The sequence below is a fragment of the Ctenocephalides felis genome, unplaced genomic scaffold, assembly GCF_003426905.1.
Source record: "Ctenocephalides felis isolate EL2017-DRISC unplaced genomic scaffold, ASM342690v1 CF-g0.4_SCAFFOLD_01170, whole genome shotgun sequence".
Taxonomy (NCBI): domain Eukaryota; kingdom Metazoa; phylum Arthropoda; class Insecta; order Siphonaptera; family Pulicidae; genus Ctenocephalides; species Ctenocephalides felis.
The window spans coordinates 15,852,536-15,869,383 of NW_020537324.1; the positions used below are offsets into that span (position 1 = coordinate 15,852,536).

At 30.3% G+C, this 16,848-nt stretch overlaps 1 protein-coding gene across 1 annotated transcript in view; it reads left to right on the forward strand.

The window, feature by feature from the left end:
- The first annotated feature begins 513 nt into the window (after positions 1–513).
- Positions 514–16,848, forward strand: part of LOC113366368 — a 173,226-nt gene continuing 156,891 nt past the window's right edge. The window contains exon 1 of the mRNA XM_026607968.1: positions 514–592. Within this exon, the coding sequence (XP_026463753.1) occupies positions 522–592 (71 nt within the window). The 5' untranslated portion in view covers positions 514–521. The remainder of the gene's footprint in view (positions 593–16,848) is intronic.

Consider the following 16,848-nt stretch of genomic DNA (forward strand, 5'->3'; position numbering starts at 1 on the left):
AATCTTAATTCGAAAATGAAAATTTTAGCATTTTTTTGCCTTTCCTGGCTTTCTGAATTTGATGGCATATCTTAATGAAAATTGATGTATGTATGTGTGCGTGTGTTTTTTGTCGTCAATTAAGAGAGGTACGGATCAACTAATTTTAATCGGTTTGGAAAAGTCGGGTCCAGCAGTTTCTAAAATACGGGGCAAAAAGCTGTAAAAATGGCAATTTAGTTTTTTAAAGAATGAAGAGACATTTGAATGATTTAAAAAGCAATTCACTTGTATTGACGGTCTATCAAAGATCTAATTTTGTCAAAATTTTCAAAAAAATAAAACTAAAGAAAATTTAAATTGTGATATGGAAAGTTCCAACTCTTTGCTTTCAGGCTCGATTCAATGCGTTACCACTAATTAATTTATTAAAATTGTTAGATTGTCAATTAGTATTACATGCAACTTTAAACATTATCTTAATTTTGTGAATTATTTTGTTTCAAATGTTGATTTTCAATATTTTCATTTTAGATGTTAATATGGTTGCTGAACCAAAACCACACCAAACTGGACGTAAACGCCAAAATAATACAAAAACTGGAAATGATTGGTAAGTGAAATCTTATTTTATTAATACTAACAAACAAAACACATATAAACGCAAAGAAATTCATATATGATCGACATTCATACATTCATATAATATTTATGGCATTAAAAATAACTTAGGGGTTGCAAGATAATCAGATTTTATACATGGGTAATAAAAGTTATATTTAGGTAAAATTGAAATAAAAATTGTTATCAGCGATTGATGATAATTATGCGTTTCTCATAAAGTTTCAATCCACCTATAAAAGTAATCAATGAATATGATAAAAAGCAACTCCCAAATGAAATTTTTAATTTAACCAGACTTTTACCACGCTGGCGTCAAACTAATCACCAAAACCTGTTAATAAATTCCACTTTTTCGCATACAAAATAATTTACTTTCCATTGTCCGTCCTGGCTTGTATCGTGACAAAATCATTCACAAAACCCATATGTTTCTACGTGGAAATCATGAAGGCATAAATGAAATTTACATTTGTCGACTGACAAGTGAATTTCCCACGATCGGCAGTGTTATTTTTTCGAAGCCCCAGGGCCGCGGGCGTTCGCAATAATGAATGCGCATACATAGCGCATAGTCTGCGGCCGCCGTATAGTTCGTAGGTTGTAGCCGACCGGCGGGCGCGAATCATACGCCAATGCATTTATGCGATTGCATCATCGGACCGTATGCGCCGTTATGAATTTCGATAGATTATTCCCGAAGCCTCGGGGTTCTGGCGGTCAGCCCGGCTCACCCCCAGGGGCCCGAGTCGGAGCTGTGAAGCCGAAAGAGCTGGAGAACGATACCTTCGAATTGTTCAATGCAGTTGAAATTGGTTGCGGATTATCGGTATAAATCTGATAATACCTGATTAGGAGCTGACTTAGAACAATCTATTGATAGTTACATGAATTTATAAAAAAAAACTAATTGATACGTGTTAACTATATATAAATAGCTATGTCGAACGGGGAAGAAATGAGTTATATATCATAGTTTGTAATGTACCTAATAAAGTACATATCGTATACAAGAGTCGATTACTACAAGGTTTATAAGCGATTTCATTTGAGTACAGAAAATATTAGAGAAATTAACAAAAAATGTTTTAATGTAGAAGTCAGTCAAATTTGAAATACGCGTTTTGCAATTTCGGAAATTAAATGTTGGAATGGCTATTAAACTACCATAAAAATTTCTGAACATTAAAAAACATTACCGAAACAAAATTAATTAATTCGTTTATGTAACAAGATAAATAATATAGTTTATTTATGGTACATTCTCTTGCATTCAATTGCAACATGATACTAATTTAACATATACCAAAATTTAAAAAAAAATACTGAAAAATTATAATTTGATAATAAATCCTACTATCTGGGTACTAAGCATTTGTTTCGAAAGTATGTGTACACAATCATTACAGTTTTCACGAAATATAAATACGTTTTACAGTATAAAGAAGTATTCTGGTATTTATATTATTTAACTTATTTATTTACTTTACTTGGGTGTTTAATGCTAAAGTTCATGGGGATCGTGAGTTCGAACCTCGCTCTGGACAACCTTCCATTTTCACTTGAAAATATAGCACAAAAAATGCTTCGAATTGAAAATAGCCCATTTCGGGCACTGCAATGTAAAATGGCAATAGGAAACCTCTCACACTAATCTTCCCTGAATCGATTTGGAGTATAACTCAGCTCACGGACCTGGCCTAGGGCAATGACTACCCATTATTTATTTATTATACTTCACTTATATTATTATAAAGTATTGTGTAGCAGAAACAACCATTTGGGTTTTTATGTAATATATTCATTGATATATAAAATTTATATTACTACAAATACTCAATATTGTAATGATTCAAACTTGTGACGTACTTTTTGTCGTTAAGTAAGGCTAAAAAAATTTATATGCATCCACATTACAAATAATATTTAGAAATTGGCTGTGATATTCGTTATACTTTACTTACATGTTTGTAAAATCTTAAATAAAAGTAACGACTATATTGTGGCCATATTTTTTAGGCCAAAACCGCGACGGCAACTTGTAGCAAACAAATTTTTTATGCAGAATTACTGACGTTTTGTAGGAATTTATTATCCAATTATATGTTATATTTTATCTATATACGTTATTTTCGCTTTTAACCCTTGTATAAAATTTTGTTCCAGTTTTCTTCATAGGTAACTTACTTAGTCAAAATTAGCATTTATGCAAAGCGGTTCAAAAGATCGTCATCATAATTTTTGTAAAATTAAAAATAACTAGTGGTGTATGGCATCGTGCCTTATGGCAAATTGCTCGAACTTCACGTACCGTAATGAAATATTCGAGAAATTTTAAACGTTTTCAAATATATTATTACAAATACTGTAACATTCATTATTTTTGCTATCTTATTGTTTATATCAGAACAAATCAAACGTAAATAAAAGAAAGTTCTTTGAATCAATTAAATCGGACGCTTAGTTCTCTCAAAAACACGATTTCCATTTTCTGCACTCTTTGCTTTTTATCTCCGTAACTGCTGGACCTTCCTTTGCCAAAAACTAATCAGCACATCTCCTTATCAATAGGAATCGAATGTTTTTTGAACCATTCAAATCGGTTGATCCGTACGCCCGAAAACGTGGACAAAAAATTGTATCCATACATACATACATACACACACACACACATCCATTTTTTCTGAAGTATGCCAAAATGTTCAGAAACCTTCAAAACGTCGAGAAATGTAAAAAATTTTAATTCCGATTTTCGGCCCATTACAATAACTTACCCAACGGGAAGTTAAAAAGTTCAAAAATATTTTGGGCTATCTTAACCACATTTGGAATTTTGTATTCGGAAATTTTCTCATTTATAATGTATTCTTTCATATACACATTCTTGTGACATTTTTATATAATAGATGAATAGTTGCAATTTCATTAACTAAAATTAAATTTAAACTTATATTTTTTAAAAACCCGGGACGAATATTGCTTTAAGAAAAGCCCGGGATACAAGGTGAAAATCCGGGTGTGTCCCGGCCTAACCGGATCGTATGGTCACCTTATCAATATTCATTTTGATTTTTGTGTAATCTATGATACATAACTTTTGAATTTATACAAATATTGTTATTCATTACTACCACGGTGATGCAGAAAGCATTTATGTCCTTCAAATAAAGTTTAATATAACTTTATCAGCAACAATAGTCAATCAAGAAATATTCACCAGCCTCCACTTTACTCTGAATCTCCCTCTGTCCATGAGTTTGTGATGCTGACCGAACCCACCGACGTGTTCCAACCGCTTCTCCCTAGCTTGTGTGAATTAAATGTAAATTTTTATTGCACCGCCGCGGCAGTTCGTATGCCGACGAGGCGGACCGGTCGCCGTTCCGATGGCCAACTACGTTCCGCGTATGCGAACTCGGGCTGCATATGCGAAAATGGAACACGTGTTAGAGCATACAGTTATTACCGCAGAGATCGGGTATATGGAGATCGTTTTGGTTATGACTTTATAGTAAAATTAACATAACTTTATACTGTAATTGTCTTAAAAGAATTGTTTGATATGAAGGGTTTTTGGTTTTAAATAATATTTAATATTGGCGGGTATTTATTTAATATTCTGACATAAATTTGTGTAGGTTGTGGTCATAATTCACATTTTGAATATGTGAATATATATTGTATACGCCTAAAGTGCAAAGTTAATTCGATTTATTTTCTCCAGTTGTTACCATCCTTTCCAACATGTTGTGGAAATTATCTATAAATTGATTATGGGCTCGCTTGTGGGTAATTGGCTAAAACCACTGGACTGAATCGTAGGATCCGAATTTGATTCCAGTTCAAGCAGCCTATTGTCAAGCAGTAGTGGCATCAATTTTCGTTTAGAAATATTGATAGAAATATGTTGGCAAGTAAAAATAGCTCCCACACGGCATTGCTGCACCAATAAAAATATATAATGGGACACCATAGTGTTACCTATGTTTTGGTGTTACCACATGTTGCTCTATAATAATGGATGACTCCGAGAGATGTCAACAATACAAAGATGGAGCAACTGCTTGGGATGCCATCTGTCGTATAGACTAGTATTAGGTCAAATTAGCTTAACAGCTTATAGGACTTTTGTTCTCATTGCTATTCAAAAATTATATAAAAAAGATTGAATCAATGTACCTATCATGAAATACTTCAACTACTCTTCTTGGTTGTGTTTGAGCTTTTAATATGCAAAACTTTTCTACTGGTAAGCCACGTTGTGATAACTTGCCTCAAAAAGAACTAATAGTGAGTACTAGCAAAATACAGGTCATCTTCAGGATTTCATTTTTAACTCGAAATTTTTCAATAATAAAGGTGGACATCTCAAAGTCGACCGATCTTAAAAAAAATTGATAGTTCAACAAAAAGTCCTAATTCTTAAAAACTTGAGCCAATTGTGGTATTTTTTTCACTGTGGTGCAAGAAATGTTGTTCACGGTTACGGTTCCAAAGTTCAAAAGAACAAAATTAATAAATGTTGAACACAATAACCGAAAAATGATCATAGTTTTTCCAAAGCTCTAGGTCGCACTTAAAAGCTCATAACTTCCAAACAACGTGATTTTTTTAAAATATCTTCAGGATATTTTAGGTCAATACTATCACCCCATTTCGGTTTGACATCAAGGTTTGGGACACCCTGTATATATTCACTATTCCTTGGTTGCTCATACATCTTAAATTTTCTCGAATTAAATCGTAATAACCAGTGAACTTATTTTACTTTTTGAATAAATAAAATTGGCATATAAGTAATTAACATTTAGGTAGAGATCAAATTTAACATGATTAGATCTATTATTTATAGAATCTATTATTTAAATATGTTACGAACATTCTCTCCGAGTATTAAATTATGATTAAAAAAAATTGTCTCATGGTCATTAAACAAGTTTTTTATCGGTTACATTAAAATTGCAAATATAATATAATAACTATTGTATTGTTTATTTATTATATATATATATTACATTGTAAAAAAATATTACGTTTTCTCTGATATTTTAGAGTGCATAAACCATACTGCTCGACGTTAAAACTGAATATTTACAAAATCACTTTATTTTATCTCTAAAGATTTACTCAAAGTAAATTTAACGAGCATGCAGTGGAACACATCACAATGGGCTATTTAGCCTTTATAAAGTATTGAAGGAATCTTTAGCACGATGAAACTTTATTTACATAGCAACGTCTGAACTTATTTCAAAACTTGTGCGATGTTTTCTTCTTAATAAATAGTTTGCGAAATTATTACAGACGCAGCGATAAACCGCAAAGAAACCTCCGCTTTCTACAAGTTATGTTCATATTTTGAATAGAATGAATTTTGTTTAATTTAAATTTTCAGAACTATGCTATGTAAATCTTCACTATCAAACAATATTATTTAAAATTAGGTTTTGTGCTTTGAAAGTTTAATGAACAATATAGTTCAATTTGAATAGTTCATTTAAACAAATATACATTAATGCTTTAACTATTTCAACTATTAGATGTTGTATACATAATAAAATAATTCACTTTAAAAATATTTTTGCTTTTATAACTTGTTTGCTATCTCAAATCGAATAAATAGTTTTTTATTAATTTGTGGTGTTGAACTTGTCTTCATATTCAAAAATATTTTTCCACACTCCATAAAATAATTCTTGCGTGGTAATTATCTGAAGCTATTTTTAATTGAATTCTTTAGAAAAAGCGCGAAGCGACCGCTACCCTTAAATTTAGAATGGAATTTGTAATCTAATTGTAAAAGTTAACGCTAGATAAAACAATGGAATTCCTTTTGAATTATAAAATCCTGAATGCGCAGAATTATTCCCAAAGTGTCCTCAAAGTAAATGAGACTTTTTCTATTTTTTGTGTACTATGTTATCCCTGTATTTTTTAAAATAAACAAGCAACTACTACGATTTAGTTGTGGACATAAGCGGATTATATAATGTGTTGTGTATGAATTTACATATCATTTTAGTACATGTGCTTTTCTGTTCTCTATCCGAGTAATGAGATATTAAATATACTTATCAAATTATTTAAATATTTTTGTAGTAAAAATGCATATTTATATTATATTTGCTCATAATAATTGAACCTTTATCCTGACTAAAGTATAAACAATGAAAAAAGTAAGTTAAAAAAATTGATTTGAAGAAAGCAATTCTGCGAGAAATAAATTAAATTATTAGTTAATCCAACTTTGCTGGTAAATATTTCTGACAAAATACCAGATGAATACGGTATCTTTGTAAAAATTTGCTCATGAATGTAGCTATTATTTCATAAAATTCTTTTGAAATTGAAAATAAGATATCTGTTTGCCTGATGGCTGTTCGTATTCACCTAACTTATAGATGAAAAAGACAGATGACAAATTTTATAAAAATAGTTAACTATTTCTATTATTAGGAATTAACTGCGAATTTGACTGAACATAGTTGGATAGTTTTTTGTATGATACTTGTTATGTGTAGCAAGTTCATGTGGATAAGCAAGTTATAAATTGCCCCTTTGTGCCTCGCCTTACAAAATACACATTTGCTGAAATTATGAATCGCATTCGAATCCCAAGTATCAGAACAAATGATACTCTTATAATATATCAACTATTATGAAATGATCAAATAATTAACGCCTTAGTACAGAACTACAGAAACATTTAACATTTTGACTCTGATATCTTAGAAACTATTTAATTTTTCTATTATACCCTTTCAAGTCATGCTCAGTTTCTATTCCCACTATAAAATGTGCTCAAATAAAATTGTTTAACCAGCAATGCGTCTCTATTTTGGCCGATGTACAAGTGCACTTTATCATCATTAGAGTACAGAAAGTACGAGAAACAGTGTAATGGAATAGTTTTTTTTGTTTTATTTCTGTCGGAGATTTAGTTGATCTGTTGCACATGGGTTATCCGGATGCAGCCGCAGTCCGCCTGTTGCTCGAGGCGATCCTGTCGAACTTAATAGGGCAGTTAATGAACGTGCCGGCGGTCGCACTGTCTGTGTATAATAAATATTAAATCCGGCCTCGGATAAATTGGACGAGATAAAATATATACCTACTGTGCTGTTTGGTCAATTCAGAATTTATAAAGCGATTTATTGGCGATCATTCATTTTGCTGAATGGCTCTTTAACAAAAATTCAATAACATTCATTTAGCTGATGGTATCGAAAATGACATAATAATCCAGAATATATTCTTGAGGAGATTCTATATTCAAATCTGTCAACAATGAATGTAGCAAATCTAGTAAAATAAAATTTCGGAATAATAAACCCAAAATCAAAACCATAAAATTTTTGTTACTATTTGGTATTTTAAATTAACATTTTCAACGCCGAAATAAATTCTCAAGAATTTAAGTTCAAAAAAACCTTAAAAATCAGCAACTATATCTAATACAATTTAATGACTATATTATTATTTTCAATAATAAGCTAAACCTCTTAATTTAAAGTATCTAACAATCTTATCTGAGAATTTATATATAAATGATTCTAAATTTATTGTTAAACTGATGTTTTAATTCTATATCATATATATATATATATATATATATATATATATATATATATAATATGTAATTAAAAAGCAGCACTTTAACTATAAATTTATTTTCTAATGAATCTAAGTATGTACTCACATCTACAAGTTATAGAAACTGTGTAAGATAAGCAATTGAGAATGGGCTCGGCAATGTTTCGCATTCGTAGTCTGGCAAATTGAGTTCAGTGGTGCAATCTAAACCAGCAACATTCGATTAAATTACTGTGTTATAATTTACTTATACCGTAAAAATATTGATATATACTTTAGCAAAAAGTATAAAAATATTTTGTTTATTAAACTTATTATTTGTTTGTTGAGTCAGTTTTAAACCAGGGTCAATAATTAAAGATTAATACAATGAATATTATTAAATATTATCTATTATAGATAGAGCCATGAGTTTCATGGGAATTAAGTTAGAGCCATGAGTTTCATGTGAATTAAGTTAGCATGTGTTGAAAATAACACATGAGAGTGTCATTTTTTGTATAGTTGCGTATATTATTTCATGATTTCAAATTAGCTCGGAAATATAAGAAATTAAATGAAACAGTTTGAAGAAATTATCAAGGCAATTAAATTAACAATTAAATTAAATAATTGAGGCAGAAATTCGATGAAACTTGTTTTAAGTAAGGGTTTATTTTCTTAGTTTATTCACAATTTACAACACTTCTCACCAGCAATCAAGTAATACAAAGTTTTAAATGCATCAATATTATTAACCATATGAATTCAAAAATACTAAGTATATTCACTACTATGATATCACATATTTTATCTTTATTTATTATCATAATTATCTCTAATAACTATATTTAACTAATTTTATTATATTTCAATTATTGGATTGGCGTCTCCACCGTATGGCATATATTACGCAAAAAGCCATTATAGATTTGCATTACAATTTCATTCTGCCATAAGGTAAATATAATGATAAATGTTTCATTATTGGAAATTGGATAATTGTTATTAATGTAAATATATGTAAAATATTGTAAAATACATAATTAAATATAAAATGAATATGTGACACCGATTAGTACCCATTGCAGTAAAACTAAAAATATTTAGATAAACTTAATAAATTCAAACATATTGGAAAGTTTTTTCACCTATATATTCCTATTTGTAATAATTTTACATACAAGTTTCATTTAATGTTCCTTAAATCTGTAATTATTTCAATGGTTTTGTATAACATAAAAGTATATTGGAAGCAAATGACAACCAAGTGGAGTTACCCGGAAGTTTATTTAAGTTCCCAAATTCCGTATAAGCCACTGCCAAAGTATTCGGCAGTTATTTTGTACACAGCAATCAACGCCTTTCGCAATTCTGCGTAAGATCCTGGACGGCGTACACCATTAACCGCCCGCGCGTTCTTCCGGCGATACTACAGATACGATTACAAACGAAATTGTTTCCTTGAGAAAATATTCGAGAATATTACGACTTGTGTGATATAATTATCCGGGTCACATGTAAAGGGCTAATCAAAAACTTCATCCCTGGTATTAATTGGGAATCTGCCGAGTGAGAGAGGGTAATTTGTTTAGACATAAATTGGTTATTTTGACAAGGGTAGGTTGGAGGTTGATCAATATTTTGTATTTGCGAGTGGTTTCACTTAATCTAATCATAAACTTACGATAATAATTAATAACAGAAAAATGTAGAATTACAAATTTTCACTCTATATAAGTTCGATGAAACAATTTCAAAACTTTTCATAATCATCATAGGCCCTCGAACGACTGCAGTAGAGCAAATATTTGCCATCTGTGCAAGTTTCCGAAAGAACTTATTCCAGTTCGTGGCAAAGTAGTTGTACGGCGCTTGGCTTCGTAACAAAGTCATAAGGTTGATATTCCCCCGCGATCTTTCGAAAGAGTTAACAGTCGTCGGCCTTACGGAGCAATAATACTTGTACGGGATAATAGTCCATGTGTAATTTTGTTTAGATGTTTCAATGCACACTTGGCATTTCGAGTTGCTCGACATGATACTATTAAACATGGATCCGCGCATAAGGAAATAACGGCGGAAACATGTAATGTCGGGGATTTCTCAAAATGTGGATAATGGATTCTTATTTTAATACATATATACTAAATCTTAAAAATCATTCTTAGGTGTGCTACAAATTAAAGTGAGGGTTTTAGTTTTTGTGAGCAATGTGCATTCAAATATCAATTTCTGTTTTTTTTTATGAATTTATTATGAGATCAATCATCAAATATTTGCATCAATTGTATGTTCCAACAACATATAAAAATTGTACGTTTTAACATATAAAAAGTTTACGTATTTATCAGTGTTTACTTTTTGTTAGTGCGTTGCAATAATTGAGAATTGTAAGTTGTAATAATAATAACTGCTAATTTGTGAAAATTTAAGGTAATTCGCTAAATATAAATATCGTTTACAAATTAAGCAGTTATCATTATCTACATTTTATATATTTTGCAGAAAAAATTGATATTGAATTCTAGTTATAAGTGGCATTTTGTCTTAATTATTTTAAATGAAGTAGAAGTTTGGAACTTTTTAGGTTGTTAACATTATCATGAAATAACCCGCTCGATTTTTGCCAAAAACTGAAGAACATGATATCCAACAGATCTTTCAAACAAAGTTTGAACTTTTTAAATTGGTTCAGTCGTTTTTTAGAAAACGTCAACGCAAGGTCATTTTTTTAATAACAATCAGAATATTAGTTATATTCTATGAGCTATTTAATTGACATTAATAAAATATGATAATATATAGTAGGGATTATGCCATTGAGTATTTACTATTTCATGGAATTTTAATGAATGAAGTTAACTGGCCATATTTTTTTAGTTTTCTTGATTCTGGTATATGGAGTAGCGGAGCAACTAATGAATTAGGGTGATTTTTTGATTTTTGATGATGATGTATCGATCTTGTTTTTATGAAATTCTTAATATAATATATAGCACCTTCAGATCATTGTATTGATTTTTATTGCTCTTAAACCAGGGTCATGTTAAATTAACTGCCTTTCTTCAATTTTGTTCTCAATGTGAATAAAAATATCAAATAAGATTTTCTGACAAAACTCCACCCTTGGCAGGTTGATAACTAATTTTTTAAAACTGTAATAATTAATCAAGTATGATATGATATATATGGGTATTTTGCAATACTTTTATAATTTTAAATAAAAATATTTTTTTATTACTTGATAACATTAGTTAATAAATTTACTATAAAACGTACGGATTTTGTTAATTTTATAGAAATTTTGATAATTTTTGTCAATCGAGAAATTCAATAAATTTCTAAAATATAAGAAGGAGCTATATATTAGTGTAGAGTTTTTTTTGCTCACAAACAAGGGTACTGTCAATGTTAAATTAACAGTCTTTTTTCAATTTTGTTTTTAAAGTAAATAAAAAATATCAAATAAGATTTTCTGATAAAAACCCACCCTTGGCAGGATAATACCTCATTTTTGAAACTGTATTAATCATGTATAATATGATACATGGGTATTTTACAAAACGTGTTAGTAATACTTTAATAATTTTGTATAAAACTATTTTTTTATTATCTCATAACATTAGTTAATAAATTACTGTAAAACATATCGTTGTTGTTACATTTTATAGAAATTTTGATAATTTTTATCAAAATAGAAATTCAATGAATTTTTAAAATATAATAGTACAAAATATCTTGTATAAGTACTAATAAATAAGTACTATAATCCAAATCTATCTACTACAAGTATAGTAATTTCGAACAAATTCAGTCTAAATAAATTCGTAATTCGAAAAGAAAACATTACACTTGAAAACATGGAAGTGTTCCGTTCGCACTCGTGGAGCACATGAAGATTGCTTCCGGTCACTTAATGCGTTCCTCCTCACATCTCGGCAGCGCTTCAGGTAATTGTATGTTTTATTTAACACGCGCGAAACTATAGTACTGAACCCAAGAATATATTCGAAATACAGACAAATGGCGAGGGAGTTTTATACGGGTGTCTCAGGGACTTTGGGAAGTTTGATCTTTGATTTAGAATTTATAAAAAATCTATATAATTCTATGCTATTTTAATATTTACTAGTGTTTATGGCATCGTGCCTTGAGGCAAATTTCTGAATTTTTCCGTACTAAAAATTATTTTTTTTAAAAAAGATTAAATTTTTCCTTTAACCTTGAAAAAAAAGAGATTTTCTAAAATTTTAAAATTTTTGCAGTTCAAAGGATGATTATTGGTATGGAACCCATAGAAATGTAAACAAAATGTGTTCTCATTATTTAAATCTCTGTACAATATCTGATAATTTGATGTACATATGTCTAAAAACAAGAAACAGCTTGAGATAAAAACCAAAAAGCTTTACTGGTTTACTAGGGACTTAATCCAAACTGAGCTCATACAATAAGCTACTTTTATATAAATCTTTATTCAAACCAATTGGGAGCTATGGTATACAATTGTGGGGCAGTGCTCATAAGACTAATAGTAAAATAATACAGAAATTTCAGAACAAATTTTGAAAATTGCCTTAGGAGCTCCAAAATATGTTCCCAACTGGTTGATTCATGTCGACTCAAATACACCTACCATAAATGAAGAAATAACAAAAACAGCACTCAAGTATAGAAACAAGCTTATCAGTCACCCAAATTCATTAGCAAACTCCTTGATAACAGAGCACTATCCAAGAAGATTGAAAAGAAAAGCTTCACCGGATTTAAGCCATCAACTCTCCTGATAAAAATGGAAATAACTTAATCATGATTTATTAGAAATTATTTAATAAGTAAATAGTTAAAATTATATAATTATCAATAAAATATTGTGAATTTGATATCGAATGGAAAAACAACTACTGAGTTGTTTTTTCCAAAATGCCCTTGTAGTATACAATGTCCTTTTTCGGCCGACTGTTGTAAATTCATCAAATTTATTGAATGTCCTTTACTTGACAGTTGTAAATAAAAGAGATAATAAAAAATATATGTCTAATAATCATTTTTGACTGTCAAATGGCGTTTTCTTCTTCACTTTTTATTGTATCTCCGAAACCGCCAGACCTGACTTCCCCAAAATCAATTTTTTTCACCATTTCGTCAATACAAATGTAATATCTTTTTTAATAATTCAAATTCGATGCCTCGTTATCTCAAAAACTAAATTACTATTTTTGGTACTTTTTGCCCCGTATCTTTGAAACGGCTGGACCTGCCTTTGACAAAAACTAATCAGCAGTCTCTCCGTCAGATATAATTCTATTTTGATGAAATGTAAATAGTAACTGCGCACAGAATATTGTTCTTATCATTCATTGTGCTTCATATGGATTTTTTGTATTGAACTCTGTCTTCGAATCCCATCGATGCAAAATAGTTCATGCATGATCCGGCGCCAAATCGATCCCAAATTCATGGTGCGGGTATCAGCTTCTGCTCTAGCACTGGAAGCGGTTGTTCTCATAAATTCTCGCGCCTTTAAATTATTCATTCAATTATAAAGGCCGGGAGTGAGCGCAGAAATCACGGTTTTGTTTCCTACGGATGAAATAGGCCGAAAGATACGGTTTTCTTTGCTTAGGTGTGAGATTGGTTTCAGCAGATTGTTGCTGCCGCTGCCGTGTCGAGTTTGATTTCGAAACGAGAAGATGGGGGATCGAGCAGGATGCTAGAGTTCTCATTTTGAAGATTGAGAGATCGTACATCACAGAATCTCTTAGGCTTGTTTGGATATCTGGAATTGTTGTTGAGGAATGATATCGCCAGCGAACCGCCGAAAGTAAGCCGAAAGGAGCTTTTGAATATTGCGAGAGCGCATAAACAAATCGTGTTTATACATGCATTTATACGCGTATGGCGTATAATAAGGGATAGCAATCCTATGGGAGCGATAATACGATTTGATTTGGTGAAATTATAAGGGATGCATGGATTCAGAGAATTAGCTTTTGGAAAGAGATCATTCAGAATAATGTCGACATATAAGTTACCAAGATTTATATAAAAATAAAGCCAATACATTTTTTAGCCCGTCCGTTAAGCGTTAAGAGACACAACTAGTGTAACCGCCTAAAAAAAGTGATTTTTGGGAATTTATATTAAAAAAAACTTTATCAATCATTTCAAAACTTTAAGAATATATTTACACATATTTTAAAAATACATAGTATAATTTTTGAAGAAAAAAATTAAATATTTTTTAAGTTATCGTCGATCTCCAACCGCGCGAAAAAAAGGCCCTTCACTGCTGCAGTGATTCCGGTTTTCTACGTGGATGAAATTAAAAAAAAAACTCATAAAACTAAATAATATTATCTGTAAAATGACTTACGATAAAAAAAAATAATCAAAAATTGACAAAATGGCGGCGTTTTAAAAAAAAGTCGAATTTTACCCAAAATGTTGGTCGTTTTTGGACTGCCAAATTTCGATTTTTGATTCGATCAAAAAATCGATAGTTCATTTTACGGAGAACTATATATAGAACGTGTAAAAAAATTTATAGTGATTGGATCATTTGTTTTTGAGTAATCGCTGCAGAAAATTCAGAAAATGCTGGTTTGAGAAAAATGCGTTTAAAGATAAAATGATCGTTGTACTATAAACTATATATATATATATACTCTTTAAATGACTGTAACTCAAAAACTATTTAAGATATCAATTTAAAATATTGGTATGTTTTTTTAAATGTATAACCTATCGAAATATGGAAAAATTGAAAATTCGATTTTTTGAAAATTTCACACTAGTTGTGCCCCCTAAAATGCAATTATATGCAAACAAATACTATACCAACACAATATAATAAGACGTTAATGTTTATTATGTTGTTGTTATGACTAGCAAAGAGTTATATTTCATGATCGCTATTACAGACGGCAACCTGATGGTTTTCCCTTCTAACTGAGAGTGTTATATCTGTATTTTTACTGGAAATCATATTTAGATCTATATTCTATGGTAAGACAGGTATCACTTCCATCGGAGGCAAAATTTAAACCTGGAACCTTGTGGTTACTTTTCCAAAAGTTTGACCTAAGAACAAGTGCTGTGCAACAAGATAAAAAATTATAAATGAATTTATAATGTTGAAAAAATAACAACTGGTACTGTATTTTAAAACTGTCTCTAATTCTATGTCTTATCCACTTCTAAATTAATGTGTTAGGTTACAAACATTATACTAGTGATCACAAGTAATTAGATTAGAATAGAATGAACAACAATAGAGTATTTCATTATCACACGCCTTTGTACTTCAAAAATCCTTTATTTTTCATTCCGTAGCCGTGTGTATCATAACTGGAAGCTTATTGATTTCCAAACTGCATGCGGAAATTTTACGTCAAAAGCTTTTCTTCAGCTGATCCTATATGTGTGTGCACGTTCGCCCAGGTTTTGCTCTCAATATCGCAAATTTCCACTCAACATCAGCGGCACAAGTGATTGTTCGGCGCAATGCACGACATGGCAACACTTGCGAAAATGGTAATCTTGGAACAATGATCGAATCGGCAATATGGAGCTGCAAGACTTCCTACTTTGATTGTGATACGTGAGACGGAGATTTTTGAATCTGAGAACAAAATCATAATTATTGTATATTGCATGATGTTCATGCCAATTTTTATTAAATAATTTACAGGTCTTTGCGGGCAATTTCAAACTTATTATGGCGCGCACATATAACTTAGCCAGCTCTTTCAATACGATCGACGGTCTAGGTATTCGGCTTATGAATAAACTTCCACTCAGTATCCGAAACTTAGACAGCAAAAAATTTCATGCTTCCCTAGTCAAATTTTTTAAATAATTAGCTTTATATGACATTACTGAACTTTCTCAATTTGATTTCAATAACTATTTTCTTGCATAATCCTTATCCTTTATCTATGTAGTCTGACCATTTGATCGCCTGTACAACCATGTTTTTATTGCTATTTTATTGATTTAAATTTTTACGGTTTTAAATGAGTATAACTTTCAACCTTGTGCAAGAATTTTGGGCTTGACTCGTGGTCAAATAGACTTTAATATGATGAACTTGATGATGAACATTGTATTTAATGTTCGAATGCTTTTTTCAGCTTGTTTTTTCAGAAGCGAAATTCGTGCAGCTACTATGATTATTATAACATTACTATCCTTTTAATATTAATTATGAATAAGCTTGACAAGAGCCTGAAATAATATCTATTATTATTGATTAAGGCTTGCTTATGAATGAATAAATAAAAAAATAAATAAAAAATAGAATTTTAAATTGACCTCCCTACATATATGAAATATTTGAATTGAAATAATTTATTGTGCGTCCTTAGATGACATCTACTCAACTACCTATGTATGCGGGTGAATTTTTGTCTTTTATTGTAATTTATTGTCCATTAGAAGCGTATTTTTATATTTTTATTGATATCGTAGTTCTTGGTCAGTTCAAAAGCGCTACACGCTGTGAAATACACTTTTGTAGCAAAAGGGTCAACTTCCCATATGTGAAGTTTATGTACTCGCCTTAAAATCTTATTTCCTAATTTTGTTTTCTCAATTTTTTAAGTTATACTAAAGTGTTTGAGACTAAAATTGAAAAAATCTTATGTTTGCGTGTGTATGTAAGCCGAAATT